The sequence below is a fragment of the Sabethes cyaneus genome, chromosome 3 (genome assembly GCF_943734655.1).
Source record: "Sabethes cyaneus chromosome 3, idSabCyanKW18_F2, whole genome shotgun sequence".
Classification (NCBI taxonomy): Eukaryota; Metazoa; Arthropoda; class Insecta; order Diptera; family Culicidae; genus Sabethes; species Sabethes cyaneus.
Window position 1 is genome coordinate 193,690,240 of NC_071355.1, and position 22,577 is coordinate 193,712,816.

The 22,577-nt window shown below is 43.3% G+C and overlaps 2 protein-coding genes across 2 annotated transcripts; one reads left to right on the forward strand and one right to left on the reverse strand.

The window, feature by feature from the left end:
- Positions 1-1,516: 1,516 nt before the first annotated feature.
- Positions 1,517-3,493, reverse strand: LOC128743496 (zinc finger protein 79-like). Its single transcript, XM_053840092.1, has one exon. The coding sequence runs from the start codon at positions 3,444-3,446 to the stop codon at positions 1,545-1,547; it is 1,902 nt and encodes a 633-aa protein (XP_053696067.1). The 5' UTR covers positions 3,447-3,493; the 3' UTR covers positions 1,517-1,544.
- A 5,854-nt stretch (positions 3,494-9,347) lies between these two features.
- LOC128740541 (protein pigeon) lies at positions 9,348-13,438 on the forward strand. Its single transcript, XM_053836089.1, has 5 exons — positions 9,348-9,681; positions 9,744-11,125; positions 11,188-11,969; positions 12,028-12,452; positions 13,287-13,438. The coding sequence occupies exons 1-5, from the start codon at positions 9,618-9,620 to the stop codon at positions 13,436-13,438; spliced, it is 2,805 nt and encodes a 934-aa protein (XP_053692064.1). The 5' UTR covers positions 9,348-9,617.
- The last annotated feature ends 9,139 nt before the right edge of the window (positions 13,439-22,577 follow it).

A 22,577-nucleotide genomic window follows, 5' to 3' on the forward strand; every position in this document is an offset into this window, starting at 1 on the left:
ATTGTACTTGAAGTAATCCCTCACCTTCCTTGCCTTCACGTGGTTGGTCGTCTTCGCTTTTCTTCCACTGGCAACTCATCGCTGGGTCGTCGGAGTCTCCTTGAACGATTTTACCATACGTGACACGGACGAATCAGTTTCGTGATTCACCTGTGAGACTATAACCTGGATTTTCCACGATCGCTCCCATAATTTTTTTTTTTCGAAACACGAAAAGCCATCTGGATAACCAGTTGACAGATTGCACATGTAAATATTACACTGTAAACTAGTTTTTCTACTTAATATACCCTATAATTTATAGAGTAACCATCCTATTTTGCACGGTATAATTTGGATACTTCCATTTGATTTTGCTGATAAGAGTGTTCATATCATGTACAGCTACTGACGGGGTGCAAAATATGAGAGAGAGAGAGAGAGAGAGAGAGAGAGAGAGAGAGAGAGAGTAGACCAATGCCTCTGCTACGCCCGTTAGCTTGCAGGTCCGATGCTGGTCCCTTCTGTTTTTTAATATCTGAAACTAGAGGCTGATCCCAACAAACATTTTTGTTGAATAACAGCTTATCAAGCGCTAGTTACCCGGTAATTAGCTGTACAATGGTTGAATAAACTACTATTCAGGAAAAATGTTTGTTGGGATGTGTTCTCATCTTACTGACTGTACAAAATGAGCACTGGTAGGTGAAGTGAGAGTGACTGTAAGAAGAATAAGGCTCATGAAAGAAGTGAGGTGACTTTGAGAATAGGTACCCGATACGCTTGAAATTGGACATGTGGGTGTGGCAATGCACCCGGGTACAGCTGGTTTATAAATAAGCAAACTGACTCTATCGTAACCTCGAAAGGAAATGTTCAATAACGAGTTTGTAAACCACATTGCGCACAAATAAATCAGCAGTAAAATTTTCTCTCGAAACAACAAGCTTTCTGATATTGGGCGTCCAGCTATACCTACCATAGCACTAACATTAAAATCCCTGTTTAGTCTAACCAGACTTCCAACTAACTCATTCATTGAACACCGTTATCTTGAACCCCGAATAAGTCCATGTTATACGCTGACGTATTTTTAACAAGAATTATTTCTTTCTGGCGAAACAACATAGCATGCGCTGTTTAATCGACAGGCGCTGAAGATTCCTGCGAAGATGGAAATTATTGAATGCCTTTAGCGCGAATTATGTAGTCCTTATCGGAGTTCAAGATAATCTTGTCAATCATCCTGTGAAGTGATAGTAACCTTTTGCAACCGCCTGATGCTTGATTCAATGAACGGCGTAGCATCAGACCACTTATGTTTGTTCGAAGCAAGATGCACTTGCGCTGGACAATGTTTACATCAGAGAAAGCACTTTGATAACATTAAATTCAGCTTAATTCAATTACGACACCCAACACACACAGTGATTGCGTTACAGTTATTTTTCTCAATAATAAATTCAATGTTTTATAAGTAAAAACAGTTGTAATTCAGACAATACAACAAACACAAAACAGAAAATTGCAGCCGCTTTCATCACTATTACGTTGCGTACCATTTTCTACAGCTTAGCTTTGTGAACGTCCAGCAGGTGGTCTTCCAGCGCGATTTTAACCCGAAATGACATACTGCAACACTGGCAGATGAAGGGTCGATCCGTGTGCACAATAAAGTGGGCCACCGTGGTTCGCTTGGCGGAAAATGCTCGCCGACAGAGAGTGCACTCGTAGACCCGCGCATTTCCAATCTGATAGTGTTCGACCGGATTTTTAACCGACATTCGGCGCCGTTCCTCGTCGCTGTGTGTGTGAGAATGATCACCGAGCTCGGCTTTGATGAAGAATCCCTTGCCGCAGATCAGACAATTATACGGCCGTCGGTCCACGTGCAGAAGCCGGTAGTGCTCCGGAATAAGAGAATCATTTTCAAACTCCTGATCGCAATCGTAACACTTGCGTCGTTTATTTTGGGCATTGATGTGGTTCTGAATGTGGCGATGAGCCGTTCGTTTGACCTTGAAAGATTTCCTGCACACGGTACAAGGATAAAGCCGTTCATTGGCATGGGTCGCTATGTGCTCCTTGATGTTCTTTTTAGACATCCACCGTTGGCATTGTTCGCATTGAACTTTCTTATATACTTGACTATACTTGGGACGAGGTTCTGTACAATGACTTTCATAGTGCTTACCACCACAGTGGGAACAAGTAAGCGACAATTCCTTAATATGTTGCTGACTATGTTGGTATTCTGCTCTCGGCGATGTAAACAGCCGGAAGCATATACGACATTCTTTGATTGTGGAACTTTCAAATTGAAAAGTTCTCCAGAGAGATTCGTCGATATACTTCCGAGTGGTTTCGGCATCATGACCAGCCTTTATATGTTCGCTGAGATGTGCCATCAAATGGAAAACCTTTCCACACACAAAGCAACTGTACAATGCGCGACCATGTGTTTCCACACAGTGCACATTGTAAACGTTGATCTTAGGTTCAAGTGCCTCGGAGCAAAATTCACAAAACCGTTTGATATTGGATTTGATAACTCGAACTTTTCCTGTTTTCTCGGGATGATCCTTAATATGTTTCTTCAGTTCTTCCTTACTAGTGAACGTTATCTTGCATGCACTACAGTAAAAATCTGCTTTGATTGCCGACTTAACTAGTGCTTTATGGTTCTTGTGATGCAAATATAGCTTGTACGTATCACTGAATGTGACCGCACATTCTATATACCTACACTGAAGTAATATTGGGGGAGTAATAATGCCCGAATGTTCTTTTTTAATATGATCATCGTATTCCTTCACCAACTGAAATTGCTGACCGCAAGATACGAAATGGCATCTGTAGCGCTTTGACAGTACTCTTTCATCCTTTTCAATAGATGGAGCCATTTCACAGGATTTTTCTGTCGCAACCGCATCTTCCTCTAAGTCACCAACTGGTGCGGAATCATTCTCCTGTAGAAATTCTACGTAGTACTCGGAAACATCGCTTTCATCTTCGCTAGCATTTTCATCAGTTATTAGTATTTTTTGGCCATCTTCACAGCTTATAGCATCGACGTTTTCTACATTTCCGATTACTTCAATCTCGACACCCTCTGCATTATCCAACGACAGCATCGACTGTTCCTCTGCAAAAGAGAACATTTCATCGCAATCATCTTCGACAATTGTATGGGTTGAAAGATCGAATTCTTTGGCGGCCGCGGTATTATGCAGGTATTCCGGTGACTCGGAAACTTTTGCCTGCAGGTTTTCCGAATCTACCACTACTGTTTCCGAGTCCGAAAGACATTCCTCAATTATTTCTCCATAGTAGATTGAAATAGATTGGTTTTCCGGCTGATGGACCACCTGAATAGCATCGTTAGCCGCTAAAGCGTCGCAATTCTGATCTAAGATGTTTACAATTTTTGAAATAATTCCATAATATCGTGCTACATTCAGCAGCATACGGCATTCGCTCGATGCAGCGGTTAATCTATCAGTGGGTTCCGTTTGAGAAAGAGATAAAGTACTCATTGTGTACTTCAATACTAAAAAGGTTAATCAGGTTTACATTATTATGTTGGTGATTATTGTGTAGCATTTACCTGTAAAATCCGTTTATTTTTCAAGCCATGAAAGTTAAATTACGGAAATTGCCGCTGTACGCTTGGCGATACACAAACTCACAAACTGTATGATAGTTGATAGTAAACAAACTTTATATTCAAGCCCTTCAGAAATCACTGATAAAATGGCACAAAACATCTTGCCAAACATGCCAAAAAGGTTAAAGTGCAAAATATATGTCAACGGGCTAGTTTACCGTTTAAATATTACGTAACACACCAGAGGGTGAGGGTTTCTTGAATTAAGACTTTAACGTACACTAGCGTCAGAAACAAGTATAGTTGTCACTCCAAAACTACCGTGGACCCCCGTTCGTTTGACCATTTTTAATCTGAACACTTTTTAATTTGAACCCCGTTGGTTTGCACGACGTGCAAATTAAAAATGGTTCAAATGTCATTCTTAACATGACATCATTTGTTCGATTCGTTTGTACTGACCTAGCGTGTTTAATCGGTTTCACATTTCGTTTTCCTTACGATTAAGAGAGAAATCCGATCGGAAAATGCAATATTCGCACTTGCAACTGCCAACTAAAACAAACCACCAAAACAATAACAAAGATCAGGGCGGCCAGTTCACACAGGTTTCAGCATATTTCGGGTTACCAGTTGTTCAAATTAAAAAGTAACCCCGTTAGTTTGCATGAGGAATCGTTCAAACGAACGGGGGTCCACTGTACTGTGTTACCTGACTCATAACGAACCCCTATTTCCGAAATTCTAAAATCTCTCATGCTCTTATTTTTGGAGTAAACATGTAATTTCTTATGTAGTATTCATACAATTTCAAAATCCTTTCGCCAGCGATTGAACTATTTGGACTTGAACTTCCATTGATCGGAAGGAATAATTGGGATTTCCCTTTCGCCAGTTCATCGTGATGGTTATCGTATGTTTTTTTATCATCCGATGTCTAGTTTTACGACGTTCGAAATCCCAGCGCCGGTATAAGAAAAAGAAACAATCCGGCGAGATTTTGGCCTGGTAAAACCTTTAAACTGATCGGAAGCCGAGATAAGGGTGGTCATTCGTCTACTTTCGAGGTGGCAAAAACGACAGTTCAGTTTCAATTTATCTCTTTGGTCCAGCAGAGCGGCGTTAATTGATGGGATCTGGCGAAATCGTAACAATCTGGCTGTTGAGAAGAACCCGTATAAGCTGACGTGCCCGAATGATTTCAAGGTGGATCGGAATCCGAAGCAGTCGATTTGGGTCATTAGCGGCAGGTTGCTGACATAAATTTAAAACTAGTGATAATTTCTAGGATAATTTATAACTTTTTATTATAACATGAAATTGTCTCGTCTACCGAAAATACACTTATAAGATATTGCTGTTGCTGTTGAACACCATAGTAATCGACCTACGATATTCGGTTTTATTCTTTTATTCTAGGCTTTGAACAGTTGAATCAATATATATAGAATGCCAGTGTCGCTGCAGTGCTCGTGGTAAACATCACACATTCGAAAATTACGTATTTACACTGTATGCGCATATGTGTGAGTGATCGATTCGAAACGGGAATATGATTGTCAAACTAAAAAGGCAACCCAATAAAAAATCCTTCTGCTTTTCCGTAAATCACGTAGGATAAATCACCCGATTTGGTCGTTTTGGGGTATTTCGTCGGCAGGAAAATTTTCTATTGGGCAATTTGACAATGTAGTTCCCGTATCCAAGACACGAACCAGCAACATGTTTGCCACCAAAATATCCATGAAACACCAGCGACACTGGCATTCTATATATATTGATTATACTTTTTGAACTCACACAAACTAAAAACGATGATGCCGAAACGCGACCGTCGGCCACATAGGCAAAGGCATCGTTACACTGACCATCCTGGATGTCCACCACCAGATTCATATCCAACGAGTCCTGCCTGACTTGGTCCGGTAGCAGAACGTACGTCAACAGCACCTTGTCGGTGTGGCGGTCGAAGGTCAAGCACTTTGAGAGTACAAATTTGCTGCAGAAATGTTAGTGGGTCGATAACGCCGGCGTCCAGAACCCACAGCCGATTGCATTTATCGACGTAAATTCGGTACAATGAAACCAACTTGCTACAGTCCGGATTCCCAGAATCCGATTGTGGGGAGTGGTGTAGAAGCTCCAGTCCGGATACGGACTACCGTGTACCCCCGTTGGTATGACCTTCTTTAATCTGAACATTTTTAATCTGTACCCCGGTGGTATGAATGCGTTCACATTAAAAACCGATCAAGCGTCACACACAGTTGACGTTAAAGTGGACCGGTAAATTAAAAAAAAGCAAAAAATCTTAATGCGTTTCCTCTTGCTCAGAAGCTTTGGCAATATAGTTCATATGCAACTTATCTCTCTCCAGCACTCAAAATAGACCATTTTAGTTTAACCTGCCGAGCCAATTTCGTATTAAACAAACCGAACCTTTAGAATTCGCGCATGTTTGAGATGTGTTTAAAACGTTTGTTTTCGATTAAAAATGAACTCGCCCAATCTGAACGAGCTGTTTTTCATATTAGCGGGGGTTGAGTGTACAGGGAGCGCTGGGATTTTCTATCGGTGACGGCCGAGGACGACATATAGGGCAAAGTCGCAGGAACACCAGGATTCCAGCGGGAAATAGTGATGAAGACGCGATTTATGTATCGTTTCATGACGGAATATACCATCTGCATGACACCAAAAAGTCGTATGGCAAATAATGTAAAAAAACGTGAGAAAACGGAATGAATAAATCTTTAATGAATGTTATACATATTTCGGAACCTACCTCCGAGTATTCATACACGACCCAGGACAAACCATATTTCCAAGATCCCCATAAAAAATCCCTCCTACTTTTCCCCCTATTTAGTAGGTTCGCGTAGGGTGAATCGCCCTATTTTGCTTCCTACGGATCGGCCGATTTTTGCAACATTTACCAGCCTACGCTTGTTGGAGTTTTACAGGGGAATATACCGATTCTCAGGTATACAAAATCGATCGACTAGAACCGACTAAGTTGGTTGTTTAGTAGGGTGATGAATTAGAGCCGACCTACGGAACCATACGAAATCGGCTGGTTAATCGGGAGATAAAATTTATCCATACAGACGAAATACGTGGATTGATTGGTGCATGCAATTGGGCTCCCTACTAATACCGACCAAATCGGGGGAGGAATTGGAAGACGAAAGAAGTAAATCAAACTAAATAGGCGAATGAATCGAGGCAGAAAGTTATGCAACCTACGGATCTAGACGAAATAGGTGGATTAATAGATGTATTCAATTGGGCTCCATACTAAAATCGATCAAATCGGAGGAGGAATCGGATGACGAAGTAAGTAAATCAAACTAAATAGGCGGATGAATTGAGGCACAATGTTATGCAACCTACGCAACCCGACGAAATAGGTGGAATAATAGGTGTATGCAATTGAGGTCCCTACCAAATCGGAGGAGGAATCGGATGACGAAATAAGTAAATCAAACTTGATAGGCGGATTAATCGATGCAAAAAATTTTGCAACCTACGGAATTAAACGAAATAGGTTGATTAATCGAGATATAAAATTGATCAACACAGACGAAATAGGCGGATTAATAGGTGCATAATATTGTGCATCCAGCACTAAATTGGACTTCCGAAAAAACGGCAAACGATTTTTCTTTCATACCGTACATTAATCCTAGTGTATTAGGAAGTAGTGCGCTGTATAGCGCGTCTCATTTGCTATACAGCGCACTACTTCCGACATTAGGTTTAATGTGCGGTAAGGAAGAAAAATCGTTTGTCGTTTTTTCGGAAGTCCAATTTAGTGCTGATGGATACACAATATTATGCACCTATTAATCCACCTATTTCGTCTGTGTTGATCAATTTTATATCCCGATTAATCAACCCATTTCGTTCAGAACTAGTCGATCGGAAATCACACTCTCGTTGTTCTTTTATCTTTTATTTAAAAAAATATTACAGAAGTCTCTGCTCTCTCAGTCCCTGCTTTCTTGCCACTGCGATTCCGTTCAAGCCGTATCTCCTCGTGTAATGGCTTTAGCAGGTAGATTTTTCTTTATCCTGAAACTCAGATCTTTATTATTGCTTCACTGTTAAAATTTGTAATTGTAATACCTTATGGCTCCTCGGCCGCTTCAGTAGCAACAAAACTTTTACCAGTTCGGGCGCCATATGAAGAACGCCCACAGGATAATTTTCAATATCCAAATGAAAGCCATCGACTTGATTGGTTTTCACTGAAATCAATGAACTATGTTATATATAATTCTAGAATTTATTGCACGTCCGAAACATACTTCCCAAAATTTCCGCTGCATCTCTGCTCACAAGAACCTGCTTTTCAAAGTAGACTGTAAGCGCAACTAGGAAAATTACCCGCTGGGTAAGAAAGTGCCAGTGATCGTTGTATCGGTAATACTACCCTGCCGGAATCAGAGCAGCTAAACCTGGGTTAGACCCAGGTTCGGCAGCTGCTTCCTTGATAAGTTTGCAATCTGTGTTTTATCCTTTGCTATGCAATGGCCTCCGATGACACCGTCACTGTCAACTGCAAATAAGGCACAATTCAAACCGCTCGTACCTACGAAAACACTTTGTTAAAATTGTTGACTAAATAATTACACTCGAACATTGTAAAATTACCAACTATTGATGCAAACTCCACAAACATCATCCCGTAGCGCCATTTTCTCGATACTCAGATTTGTCAACAGGTATATACAGGTATTTCTATACAGGCTCAATCGATTTTTCGACCGATTTAATAGAGACCCTACGATAACAGATTAAATTCGCCAATAAATCGGGTTACGGGTTGGGTGACGAAAACCGATCCCGTTTGATGATTGATCGGTGCACTTAATTGACAAACTAATCCTAGAGTGACTATATACAGAGTGGCGACAATGTCAAAATTGGAATGATAATTATCTGTCAGTGTCATTCCAATCGAGCAGACGACCTATCCAACGCGCATGCAGGAAAGAGAAAGAAAAACCTTGTAAAACCCGCATTGCATACATTTGGGATGACTTGTCGCCACTCTGTATATAGTCACTCTAACTAATCCTTGCAATCTAAACCGACTCTTTCACCGATTTAATCGATACCCTATGAAAACAGATTAAATTCATCAATAAATTGGGTGGCGGGTCGGGCGACGAAAACCGACCCCGTTTGATGATTGATCGATGCACTTAATTGACAAACTAATCCTTGCAAACTAAACCGACTCTTTGACCGATTTAATTGATACCCTACGAAAACAGATTAAATTCACCAATAAATTGGGTGGCGAGTCGGGCGACGAAAACCGACCCCGTTTGATGATTGATCGATGCACTTAATTGACAAACTAATCCTTGCAAACTAAACCGACTCTTTGACCGATTTAATTGATACCCTACGAAAACAGATTAAATTCGCCAATAAGTCGGGTGACGAAATGAACCTACCTACGAAACCCAACGATGTAGGTTGATTAGTAGGTTGATGTCTTAGGCACCCTATTTTGTCGGTAGACGCGTAAAATGCCATCTGTCAAACTTTTTATGGGGAAGTTTTGTCATTTTTGGCAGCACTTTCTGCTTCTCTCAAATTATTGACATTTACTGTCAAAATCGGAAAGCGTCGTCGTGACGTTGCCTTAATGCCTTGCCTTCTGTTTTGTTTTGCTTTCAGTCCTGTTCAGCCCGCAGTATAGCAATTTTGCGTGTGGGATTGTTAAATGATTCCGGAATCTGCTTCTTTCAGCGTTATCGTTGTCGCTCGGTCGTCGTGTTGCTTGTTTTCGAAAATCTGGTAAAACTGATAAAGAATGAAGAAAATGATGTGTTGAACATAATGCTGCTGGCTTGCAGACGTACCGCAATTATTGTTCAGTTCGATGTGTGTATGCAATTTTGTACCGTGTCACAGATTTATCGATTTTTCCCATCGACACAGATTTTAGTCTAATTGCGTAAAAGGGTGTGTTAATGTAAAGGAATTTGCTCTCTGATATTCGTGAATTGCGAACATGTTGAAGCAGGAAAACCTAGCAGCAAACTTTTGCGGTTTACTAGCGGTGGCTGGCAGTAGAGGTTTGTTCTGCTTGTTTTATTAGTTTAATCGGAGATTAAAAATTCTTATGTCTAAATTTTAGAAATAGCAATTGAGTGGAGGATTTTGGGGAAGGAACAAGATGGATCTCTTCTAGCTAGCTGGGTTGCATTCGATCCGAAGGATCGTGCCGATCAGAAGAGTAGAGTTGGGATTTATTCGCCTAAGGATAAGACCTTGCAAGTGTTGTACAGCTTTGCTGGAAGGGAAAACGTGATCCAAGCTTCAGTTAATTTGACGAAGACTTTGCTCCTGTACACGATCAAAGAACAGAAGCAAGAAGAGTCCGGTCGAAAGACAGATATTTATCGCAGCTTTCTGATAGAGCTAAAGGAAAATGTTGAGGTTGAACCTTTTCTGCTGATGGAGGTTGACCGCAGTCATCAAATGATGGCTCAGTTTTTATGGCAAAATTTGGCGACGTTTGAAAAAAGTCAGCAGGATAAGTTTATTGTGTTGATTCACCACGAACAAGTTTTGCTGTACACAGCCACGCTGAAGAAACAATCGTTGGGAAGTAATCCTCTTGAAGGTACCTCCAAACTAGATTACACCGATCCAACGGCTTGGTATTGGGACAAGTCATGTCTTAAGAAGGAAACGATTACGAAAGGCTTTGTTTGGGCCCAATGGGACCCATCAGTGCAAGCTCTCTACTACATTCACATGAAACCGGCCCCGAAAACCCTGTTCGAGAAAGACGACGGTTCCACCGAGAAAAAAATGAATCCCACCTTGTCGGCGTTTCAATTTCATGACGAGCTACGCACTGAAACAGTGCTAAATATTCCGCTGAATCTACCGAAAATTCCCACCTCCAGCTCTGGAACGGAAGATATTTACGAGGATGACACGGTTCCGTTGCGAATTCATGATTCTTCACTGAATTTGATAATCGTTAGTGATCCCATTGGCATGCTGTACGTTTGTCACTACTATTTATATCAACCGATCAAACAATCGGACGAGGAAGCTTCCACGTCGCAGAATATATGCGACGTTCACTTCGCTTATTCCGTGACGATCCTCCACCACGGATGCGTAATTCATTGTATCATTCCGGGAATCCCCTGGGAAAAGGCTAAAACCATGAAACCCACGTTCACGCTGCACGGTGACCATCACATGCTCGTGTTTCAAGGTGGACTGTTCATGCATCTGCTGGATGTGGGCGTTTCGCACGAACCGTGTTGCCACATCGTTTGTGCTCCGTTCACACGTCAACCGGTGACGCATTTGGTTCCGTGCTTTGCTACGAACAACATTTGCTACGATTCCGCTACGTTGGATCTGATTTCGATCACCATTCCGAAGGGGCACTTGATTGAAGCATTCCGAAACGATACCTCGGTGGATAATCGATTGGCTATTGTACACTACTTTTTGGCACATTCCAACGGGGAGATTGTGGAGATTTTTTCGGAGGTAAGCTTGAAACTGTTTTGATTTGGTAGATTTCAATTAAGTTTATGGTTTTTGTGTTTCAGATTCTCAGCATTATTATGGAGCGTCCGCTCCATCTCGATACGGTTCCTCTTTTGAAAGAAGCTCTCGTCTCCGGAGCGTACGCTTCTTCAAAGAAAGGTCTCTCCCAGGACCAGCTGGCTTTGTTTCGATTGCTTCCTTTAACTACTTGCAACACTTCGAAACCAATTCAAGCGAAAGTGTCTAACCTTAACGTTGGTTTATCACACGAAACACTTTATAATACTTCCATGATGCTGCTGTCGCCCCAGCAACGGTTATCTCCGTACCGAAAGGATATCTGGACTTGTTTGTGGGAACGACTGAACGATAATAAGGAACGGGCACGTTTCACTCAGGAACAAGTGACGGAGAAACTAATGTACTCACTAACCTGTTACCAGCCGGAGGCACTCTCGCGCTGTTCGACTCCGATGTCGCCGGTAAATCCGATCATGAACGTTGCGGCTGAATTTTCCGCCGTAAATTCACGGCGAATGCAGAACGATATGTTGCCATTCGTAGAGACTGAGGTGTGCACTGCCAGCAAGCAGGAACTGGTGCTCAACATTAATCTACGCGAACTGAGCATGCATCTAGTCAAGCACAGCGTCAAGGAAGTTAGTGGATTCCGTTGGTTGAAGAATGCTTTCTACGATAGTAATCCAGCGCCATCGCATGTGCATGCTGTGGCCACGCGATATGTTGCAGCACAGCTGGAGCAATCGCGTGCTCTCTGTATGCTGCTGTGCAAGACTGCCGGGCTGGATTTGGTGCTGGAAACCGAGCGAGGATTTGCGTTGGTGTACGTTAATTGATTGCACTGTATTTAGGACAAATTTAATGCTCTTATATTTTTACAGCGATCAGTTGAGCAGTCCTCAGCAGCTGAAGTTGTTCACAATGCTGGAAAGATACTGTCTGGCGACCGAGTCACTTGCTTTTCCCTTTCCGCTAGGGTTTTCGTCGTTTTTCACTTACCTGGGCTATCGAGCGCTCAGCTTTAACAATTTTATGCAATATGTCGAACATCATGTGCTTGAGTTGCAAATCGACGTGATCAAAGTTATTATTGCGGACATTGACGACACCTCGGAGGGTATTCAGCGAAAGCTGAGTTTGCTGATGATGCTGCCTAGATCGCGTGCTAGACGATTGCTAAACAACTGGAATCATCCGGTCAGTACGATGCTAAAAGGACGGGAGCATGCGCTGAACATTCTCTCCGGAAACTCCGTTCATCTGCGTGGTTACTCGCAGATTAAGAAACGAGAGTATAAACCCAAAGGTATTTTGTTTCTCATCCAATTGTTAACTTTGAAACATATCTGTGATATTTGTGTGTTCCTTACATGTGTTTTATGTTATATGTTTTTCCAGTCGTACAATTTTGTTTCATTTTAATGCATGCCGAAATGTGTTCCATTATTATGTCTTTGTTAGTTGTATCTTTAAACTACTTGTTCTACACAATTGTTTTTTTCCGTTGTTGTCGTGATTGAAGGTGATTTGAAGACTCGACTCCGTCCTAGTTGTAAGCCCGTTCCTTTCTGTTCACCGTTCACAAATTACGACAATAACTTAAGTTAAATACATTTAGTTCTAGTCTACTTTTGCTTCTGTTGCTTGTTACCATGCATCAAACCATCGTCACATTTATCTGGCTCAGCTGGAGCGACTTGTAGCTGTACGTACGGTGAGCTGAACGGCATCAATATGCCCTTTATCCAACCAGAAGAACCACCGAAACCACCCCCACCCGGTGTGCTTTTTGAAACATTCAACTGGACGTGCAAGCCGTCACCTCGGAAGCAGTCAATAAGGATGCGCTCAATCATCTTAGCTGTTGTATTTGTAGCTTATACCATCCTGGCAGTAATTGTTACCTTTTCTACATTTTCTTTCTTGGATCATTATTTTATTCATTTCATTTCGAGGATTTTCAAATTTATTGAATTTGTGTTTTTCAATAATGTTAGTTAGTATCATTCGCATACTTCACCGCGCTAGTAATTATTAGTTTATATTCAACTAGACGTATTTGATTACTTCATTACAAAAATAAATGTTGAAATTCATCATGATCTTCGTTATTTGTCCTATTCTTAACCGCCATCGACAGATCTCGGCGAGCAGATGAGTGCCGTGCAGAAGATGCAGGAGCCACTGGATTGCTTTCTGGATTTGCTGACTGCCAAGGCTAGCCTGAACGAGCTAGATTTTAATCTGCTAATCGAAACCACTCTTAGCTCGGTGGACGACTTTGAGTTGTAGACGAAAAAGCAAAACCATCAACCATCACACACAAAAAAAAGTATTACAAAAAAACCGACAATTTTATTGAACGGGCATATGTGCAATATTTTAACCGAAAGTTAAAGGTGCCAATCACTACTAAAAAAAAAAATACAGACGCTACTAGTTTAGCAATAAGAAACCGTTCCTAGTTACGATGTTTTTTTTCTAATTCCCTATCCAGCAGGTACGCCCCATCCTGGACTTTCTCCAGTATTCGCCATTTAGCGATCAGTAGGTTGACCGCCCGCACGGATTCGATTTGTTCTTTGAGAAATTCGCCCACAATGAAATCCGTTGTGACGATGTCGTTGTGTTTTTCGGCTGTTCGATATAACTGCGATAGGGACTCGGAGACGCAATTTTCCAGTCGGACCGTTTCGTTCAGCGTGGTTCCGATATTGCCCCAACTGCAGTGGGCCGGTTTATTAATCGTTTGCAGATCCACCGAGCCATTTCGCCCCAGTAGGTAGCTTGCCAGCTTTTCTGCGTGTCCTATTTCTTCCGAGGACATGACTTGGTAAAGTTCTGCATTAAAAGGTGTAATGTAATATTAGGGTAGGTAGTTAGTCACTAGAGCGAAGCGAAACATACTTGAAAATCCCATTAGGCCGACTGTAGATTTGGCGAAATAATAGCTGATGGCAAGGTAGGTGTAAGCTGCGCTGAATTCGGCATTGATCTGCTCATTGATGGCCGCCTGTACGGTGGAGCTTATCAGCGAAGGAGCAAGGTTTTCCGTTCTGCTACTGTTGGAGTCACAACTAGGATTTGAAACGTTGGTACTGGACAGCCATCGTTTTGATACGACAGCGAAGGGAACGCGTCGAAGTGAAATCATGGTTTCGACACAAATTTGATTGGACTACTGTGATCCTTACAGCATTTTTATTGCTAAAACCTCAGAAATAGGAAATTCAGGCTTAATTTCGATTCAAAAATATTAAAAACTTGTATTCTTACGTGCATTCGAATTAATTAAAAAAGGAATTACGAAAACGAAAATATGCTACTGAATCCTGACTGTGGGAGATTAATACAAAGCTGTGGAACATCCTTGGCGGCGAAACCCTATTTTACTAGCACAGAGAAGCCTCTAGTCTAAAGAGCTGGAAACGGACTTTGTACTTAGTATTGGGCAGAACGTATATAGGATCGCGTGATGGATTGGTAGGTGATCGACGAGAAAATGCGTCTGTTGAGGACAAAAGACCGTTTTAATTACCAGTGGGAGGTAAACCAGACGATAAAAAGAAAGAGCAATACGTGCAGAATCAACACAACCAGCAAAGGAGCCCGGTGGCTCAACTTTGCGGCTTCTTGGGTCTGGTGAAGCAATTTTTTTTCCTGCTTAGTTATCCACAAAGCAACCTCGCCAAGAGTATTTGTTCAGAGAACAATAGGCTGAACATTTGGCAGCTAGGTAATCCACAATCTACCGAGAACTACGCGAGTGTACTGGATGACATACTGCCTTCTTCCGAGAAGTTAGGTGCTTCGACCCTCGAAGACCGTTTGGTCAGAATACGCTCGGTCATCGGAGAGGCTACTACCGCGGCAGTAAGTGAAGAGCCCCGGAGTATATGAAGTGACTCTTCCGAGCTTATAACACGCGCAAATTCTACGAGAGGCCGAACCAAACATGTAAGGGCTACACACCGAAACCTGACATATCTAGGGTTGAGGAAGGGAATCTGATCACAAACCAGCGCGAGGTGGTCGATAGGTAGACAGGTCGACAGCAGCTCTTCAACTAACACTTCAATGGCGAAGTTGCGGAAGGAGGCGGAACAGAAATAAACCTAAGAATGCCCATGGTAATGTCTGAGCACCTGATCTCTAAGAAGCCAAACTAGAAATCTCGTTGCTGAAGACGAACAAAACTGTCGGTAAGAACCACCCACCAGCTTTATAAACATGGCTGAAAAACGCTGGCGACGGCTAAACGTTGGATTACCTCGAAGATTTGGAAGGAATATAAGCTACGGGAGGAATGAATGGAAGGAGTTTATTCCATCTACAAAACGGGTGGTCGGCTACACCGACTGTCACCGATAGCACAAGGTTCCGTAGGGAACAACGGTGGTTCAACTTTGATAGATCTCCAATATAACCCTCCAATAGATCTTGCAGAAATGTCGGGAGTACAACCCACGCATCACATCTTTATTGACTCTACGCGTACCCGATACGTACACGTATCTACAGTAGTACACGATACTGTCCATACTGACCAGCTATGGCAGATAATCGTGCATTAGTTTGGATGGTTTTCCGGATAAACTAATGCGACTGATCGAGGCTACATTGGATCGGAAGATGTGTTTCGTGGCCATCTCTGGGACACCCTCGACTCTATTAGTGATGCGGCGAGGGTTAAGATAAGGAGACGGCTTAGATTGTATACCATTCCCCCGAAAACCATTCTCCAAAAATCCATTCCCCAGAATTCCGAACTTCAGAATGACCCATTCCCCAGAAAACTATTTCCCAGAATATACCATTCCTTAGAGAACCATTTCCCAGAAAATCATCCCGAAAATACCATTCCCCAGAAAGTTACTATGATTGAGTATAAAGAACAAACAGCTGGAATTTATTGCGATAACTGAATTGAAGATTTGCCTAAAAGCATTGTATTGTACCTTAGTTCGCCTCCTTTTTGAAAACACCAACGCGCGCCTAATTTGGACTCCGCATGAACTTTATTGGAAGCTTCAAAATGAACGAGTGCGGAAGAGGTTCAAACAATTGGCCTTGCGTAGTTTGCCTTGGCACAACCTGGAAGGGGGACCTTTCCCCTTTATCCCGATCGCTACTGCTTGCTTGATCTAGTTAATTAGAACGTCGAAGCAAAATTCAACGGACTTTGTTTGCGGTAAACTGTTACATGGTTGATTCACCGCAATTACTTTCGTTAGTGAATTTGCGTGCAGTACACGGATCTTTGTGACCATCCTCACCTAAATAGAGATGGTTTCGGCGGGGAGGCTAATAGGTAGCTTCCGAAGAAGCTGAACATGGAAGACGCAAGAGCTTCACAGGAGCAGAGCAAGTGCGCTGAACTTTCTAGTTCTAAATTACAAAAGCGGCAAATGTCGGTTAAGACCTTGCCAATTCTCTTTAAATAGTAAAGAGTGGGACAATGTCTGGTGAGGAGTCCCGTGATTGTGCGCAGTTCCCTACGCGTTAAGGTAAGTAGTTTACTAACTACTGCAGTGTCTGGGTAGATAAACTGTTTAGCTTGTCTACAGCCCTGCGCTTTATACCAGCTAGATGCTGTTTCTAGTTTTTCCCAGGTCAGTAATTCGCTTTTGACAGCGGATATGGAGATGCCCAGAAACGGTTTGGGGCCAATGAACTGATGAGCAGATCCTTGTCTCGCTAGGCTGTTGGCAAGCTCATTGCTCTCGATTCCGCAGTGTCCAGGCACCCAGAATAATGAAACTATGATCTGGCGGGAGAGCTCCCTGAAGACTGTGCTGCACTCCCAAACTAATTTGGATGCACAATGGCACGAAAGAGGTTGATGAGCTCGCACATTATAATCTCGTCCGCTTTTTGTAAGAAGATGGGAAGTATTCAAAAGAACTGAGTGCCCAATTGATTGAAGTCTCCGTAAACTGTCGGCGCGCAAGTAGAACCGAGTCGCTTGACACATTGCGCGCCGACTCAACTTGCTGTTGCGCGCCGACATCGCTTCCAGTGGACACTGTCGAACCAGGGAAATGCGTGTCCATAAGAATCTCCAAAGTTTCCCTAGTAGTAACAGTGAGACTGTCATCTTCTTTTTTCAATTGCCCTAGACCATTATTATGGTCCTTGGCTAACGCTTTTTGGAGTCGCGTCGCCACAGGCACAGTCTGGATGCTTTCGCAAAACTTGACTCAGGACTTTCTTTTAGCTATGCGAAACTCTGCGTTGTATTTGGTGAGAGATGCCCTCTAGGCCTCCCAGTTAGACGTGATCTTAGCCCTGTTGAATAACCGCCTAGCCTCCAGACGAAGGTTGCTGAGCGATTCATTCAACCAGGGCACGTCACGGCAGACTGTTCGCGTGATTAACGGACAGTTTGCAGTATAAGCATCAATAATCCTACTCTGTAGGTCATTGGCTGCAGCGTCCAGCTCAGCTGGTGTGCATATATTAATATGACAGGAATTTCGAGAGTTTCCCAGATGTTCTCTGAATGAACTCCAGTTGGGTTTCTTCGGATTTCTGTATTGTTCTCTCCTGAGAGAGTTTGCCTCAATTACTTACTTAATTGGCCTAACGTCTTATGACAAGGCCTGCGCAGTATAATTTCTCCATCTGTTTCGGTCCATGGCAACTGATCTCCAGTTCCGCGGGCACCCAGTGCTTGCCAGATCTCGCTCCACCTGGTCTTGCCACCTCGCTCGCTGTGCCCCTCTTCGTCTTGTTCCTACCGGATTTGATGCGAAAACCATTTTTGCAGGATAGCTGTCCGGCATTCTAGCAACATGTCCTGCCCAACGTATCCGTCCAGCTTTAACCACTTTCTGAATACTTGGTTCGCCGTAGAGACGCGCGAGCTCGTGGTTCATTCTTCGCCTCCATACACCGTTCTCTTGCACTCCGCCAAAGATGGTTCTTAGCACCCGCCGTTCGAAAACTCCGAGTGCTCGTAGGTCCTCTTCTAGCAGTGTCCACGTTTCGTGCCCGTAGAGGACAACCGGTCTAATTAGCGTTTTGTACAGTGTGCACTTTGTACGGGGGCTCAGATTGTTCGACCGCAAGTGTTTGTGGAGTCCGTAGTAGGCCCGACTTCCGCTGATAATACGTCTTTTAATCTCACGGCTGGTATTGTTGTCCTCTGTTGCCAGCGAGCCAAGGTATACGAACTCGTCGACTACCTCGAACTCATCCCCGTCGATTACCACGGTGCTGCCCAAGCGAGCCCTGTCGCGCTCGGTCCCGCCCGCCAGCATATACTTCGTTTTAGACGTATTTATCTGCAATCCAATCTTCTCTGCTTCGCGTTTCAGTCTGGTGTACTGATCTTCCACCGCCTCAAATGTTCTGCCGACAGCATCCACGTCGTCAGCAAAGCAGATAAATTGACTGGATTTATTGAAAATCGTGCCCCGCATTTCGATCGCCGCTCGCCTTATAACACCTTCAAGCGCAATGTTGAATAGCAGGCAGGAAAGACCATCTCCTTGTCGAAGTCCCCTGCGAGATTCGAATGGGTCCGACAATCCACCCGAGATTCTCACACAGCACTGGATCCCATCCATCGTAGCCATGATAAGTCTAGTAAGCTTACCCGGAAAGCCGTTTTCGTCCAAAATTTTCCATAGCTCTTGTCGGTTTACGCTATCATATGCTGCTTTGAAATCGATGAACAGGTGGTGCGTGGGGACTCGGAATTCGCGGCACTTCTGGAGGATCTGCCGCAGGGTGAAGATTTGGTCTGTTGTAGACCGACCCTCCATGAAACCGGCCTGGTAACTTCCCACAAATCTATTGGCTATTGGCGATAGTCGATGAAAGAGGACTTGGGACAGCACTTTGTAGGCGGCATTCAGGATAGTGATGGCTCGGTAGTTCTCACAATCCAGCTTATCACCTTTCTTGTAGATAGGACAGATAACCCCGTCTTTCCACTCCTCCGGTAGTCGTTCCGTATCCCAAATCTTGACAATCAATTGATGCAGACAGCCGGCCAACTTGTCCGGGCCCATTTTAATAAGTTCCGCTCCAATGCCATCCTTTCCCGCTGCTTTGTTGTTCTTCAGCCGCTGGATGGCTTCTTTAACTTCCCTTATCGATGGGGGTGGCACATCTTCGTCGCTTGCTGCACCAATGTGGTCACTTCCTCCGCTATCATGGTCTTCCGCCTGCACGCCATTCAGGTGTTCATCGTAGTGCTGCTTCCACCTTTCGATCACCGCACGGTCATCAGTCAAGATACCTCCATCTTTATCTCTGCACATTTCGGCCCGCGGCACGAAGCCTTTGCGAGATCCGTTGAGTTTCTGATAGAACTTCCGTGTGTCGTGAAAGCGGTACAGCTGTTCGAGTTCTTCGCACTGCTTCTCCTCTTGGTGGCGCTTCTTTTCCTTGAAGAGTCGGGTTTGCTGCCTCCGCTTCTGTTTGTATCGCTCCACATTCTGACGGGTGGCTCTACGCAGCATTTGTACCCGCGCTGCGTTCTTCTCATCCAATATCTGCTGGCATTCCTCGTCAAACCATTCGTTACGTCGATTCGGTGCCACACTGCCTAGGACGTTCTCCGCTACGCTGTTAATGGCTGTTTTCACGGCATTCCAACATTTGCCTCAATATTAAAACCGATATGCCTGTGGTCTGATATTCTTGGTTCGTTAGAGACACGCCAGTTTTTGAACTTCTCAGCTATAGAAGTCCTGCACAGAGTGAGGTCTAGGACCTCATCTCTGATAGCATTAACAAAAGTGGGGACATTCCCTACATTGCATACATTGTCATTGTTAGCAGTTAAGTATTCAAGTAGGTACTCAACCCTGTTATTTACATCCGTGCTGCCAAAAATCATGTGGTGGGCGTTGGCATCGGAGCCGATCAGGAACGGCATGTTGATGACCCTGCAGGACCGCACGAGAGCGGCAACCTCGAATGGCGGTATGTCGTCATTGTCGCCCGGGAAGTATGCGGACGCCACGACCAGGTCCTGATTCCCCGTCGTTGTTGGCACTTCCAGTTTGACAGTGACAACATCACGTTGAATGAATTCTGTAATGGGAGAAAATTGTATTTCCTTCGTTAGCAGAATTGAAGATCTAGGTTTGGTCTGCGTGCTACAGTAGATTAACTTACCGTAGTTTCCTAGGCCGAGAATTCTCGTGCCGTGAACTCAAGGTTCTTGGATGAAGGCAGCTGTTAGCTGCTGGTTTACGAACCTTCGACATGATGAAGGTTCGCTTGCACGCAGCGAAGGCTGCCCGCTATGTTACTGGTTTACCGTCCTTGACAGAGTCGTTAGACTCAGAACCTGACGGACGGCTGCCAGTGATGTGAACGCCGTCTTGGTTTGCCTGCTTCCCTACATCAGAGGGCCTCGATGGCTGTATTCGACTGGAGACCGAATTACGGCGGGCGCTTTTCGGTCGATTCTGATTTTTGCGAGGTGTTGGTGGTTGATGCAAAACTCCTTTCCGGGAAACCTTGCGAACCTTCGCAACCGTCGCGGGCGTGCGGACATTGGTTGGTGGTTGATGCAGTTTCCCCTTACTGGGAACCGTGCGAACCTGCGCTACCGTTGCCGACGTGCCTGGAGCAGGTGGTTGCGAAACTCCCTCGGGAGGTCGTCCCGCACAAAGTTTCGCTGCTCCTGGCGCATTATCCCCTAATCGGCAGTTGGCTGCTCCTCGGCCAACCTGTCGCATGCGAGCCATATGCGAGCATGCCAAACATATAATTTAGCATGAAGCCATGCCTGACAATCAGGTTAGCAGACAGAGGATCTATCTCCAACGCCAGTTCGACGGTATTCCCTGTCACGCTGTGACGTTTGTGTAGAGAAGCCGTCGTTCTGATTTTGGAGCAGACGGAGGATCCTCTCACTCGAAGTATCTACACTGCACAAGAAATACCCCATGAACACTAGAGGCCTCGGGAGGTTCTTCATGGTGTATGTTCTCAGCAGCGCTTCATTCCACGGCTTGAGAGTAGGTACCGTAGTCTACAGCCGTTTCACTGTCTCCACGTCGCACTATGGGGCAGAACCCGAAAAAGCTCGGACAATACCTCAAAATTTTTATTTGAGATATTCTATCAAACTTAATATTCTACGTATAGTAGACACATAATCTATATGAAATATACATAAATTGTTTTAATAAGTAGTTTTTCAATAGGCATTAAAGAAGGTGAAACACAGTGTAAAAAAATTTTGAAAAATGAAAAAATAAATATCATTTAATCTTTTAGTATCTGGCTACCATGCTGCTTAAAATTCTATACTTTTAAAGGACAATTCACATTAAAGGGATTATAAACTAATAGTTTAGGTGATATTAAGACAGATTTTTTACTAGTAGGCTTTGTTCTGACGAAGTGTTTTAGACCAAAATATTTGTTATTTTTGTCAATTTTCAATAGCGTGTAGAAAAAGATTTCCACAGATTTCCGCTCTGACACTACCATAAAATCAACATTCAGGGTGTTAACTAGTAACAAGCAAAAAATTAGCTGCTACTAGTTGCGATGTTCGGAGATATTCAAGTTTTTCGAATGCATGTTTTCCGGCATTTTAGGCTACACATTAGTAAATGCGCGCGCCAGTGCGAAGTTCATTCCTGCTGTACGTTAAATAGTCATGCTTGTGTATGTAAGACATAGCATTATTATCGTTATGAGATACATCGGAGTCGATAAGGGGAATTCAGGACATTGTAAAGGCGACTACTTAACAGATTTTTCCCAATTAGCTCTGTTTCAAGTCAAGTTGGCAGTAGAATATGTTCGATTGGACTTTCAGCTCGATTCAACTAGCCTCCATTTTGTTTATTTAGAGTCGAAGATGTTGATATGTGTTTGCAGGATAAACGGATTGCTACACTCTGCCAGTTACTCGTTATTTTTTATGCCTTCTGCCAGGATTTGGCTGAGGCCGATGACAGCCTATTTCGCCACTCATATCCTTTTGCTGCGTATGGCCAAACTAATGAATTAAAAAAATTACATGAATGCACTAAAGCAGGTAGTAGGGTAAGTTAACCTATATAGTAAACCCTACCTGTAATGGACACTCGGATAAAATTTCGGTATTTATTAGCTTATACTTCTTATTTCTGAGGATATATAACATGAAACAGAACGTACTAAACATAACACACATTTGAGTTGATAAAATTTTGGCTGCATTTCAGTATTAATGCTTTAAAATTGACGTTTTCAACAAGTGGGTCCATTATATACAATGAAAAAAATGTCGCCATTACCGGACTCTCTCCATGCAAAATACACTAAAATTCCTATAATGGATCCGGTCGTTATTCTATTGTAAACCGCAAGGGTCCATAAAAGGAAAATGGACATTCAAATCTGTTTTAAAAAATCTGTAAAATATAGATTTGCATCAGAAATTGATATATTTAGGCTTATTCGAAAGTTA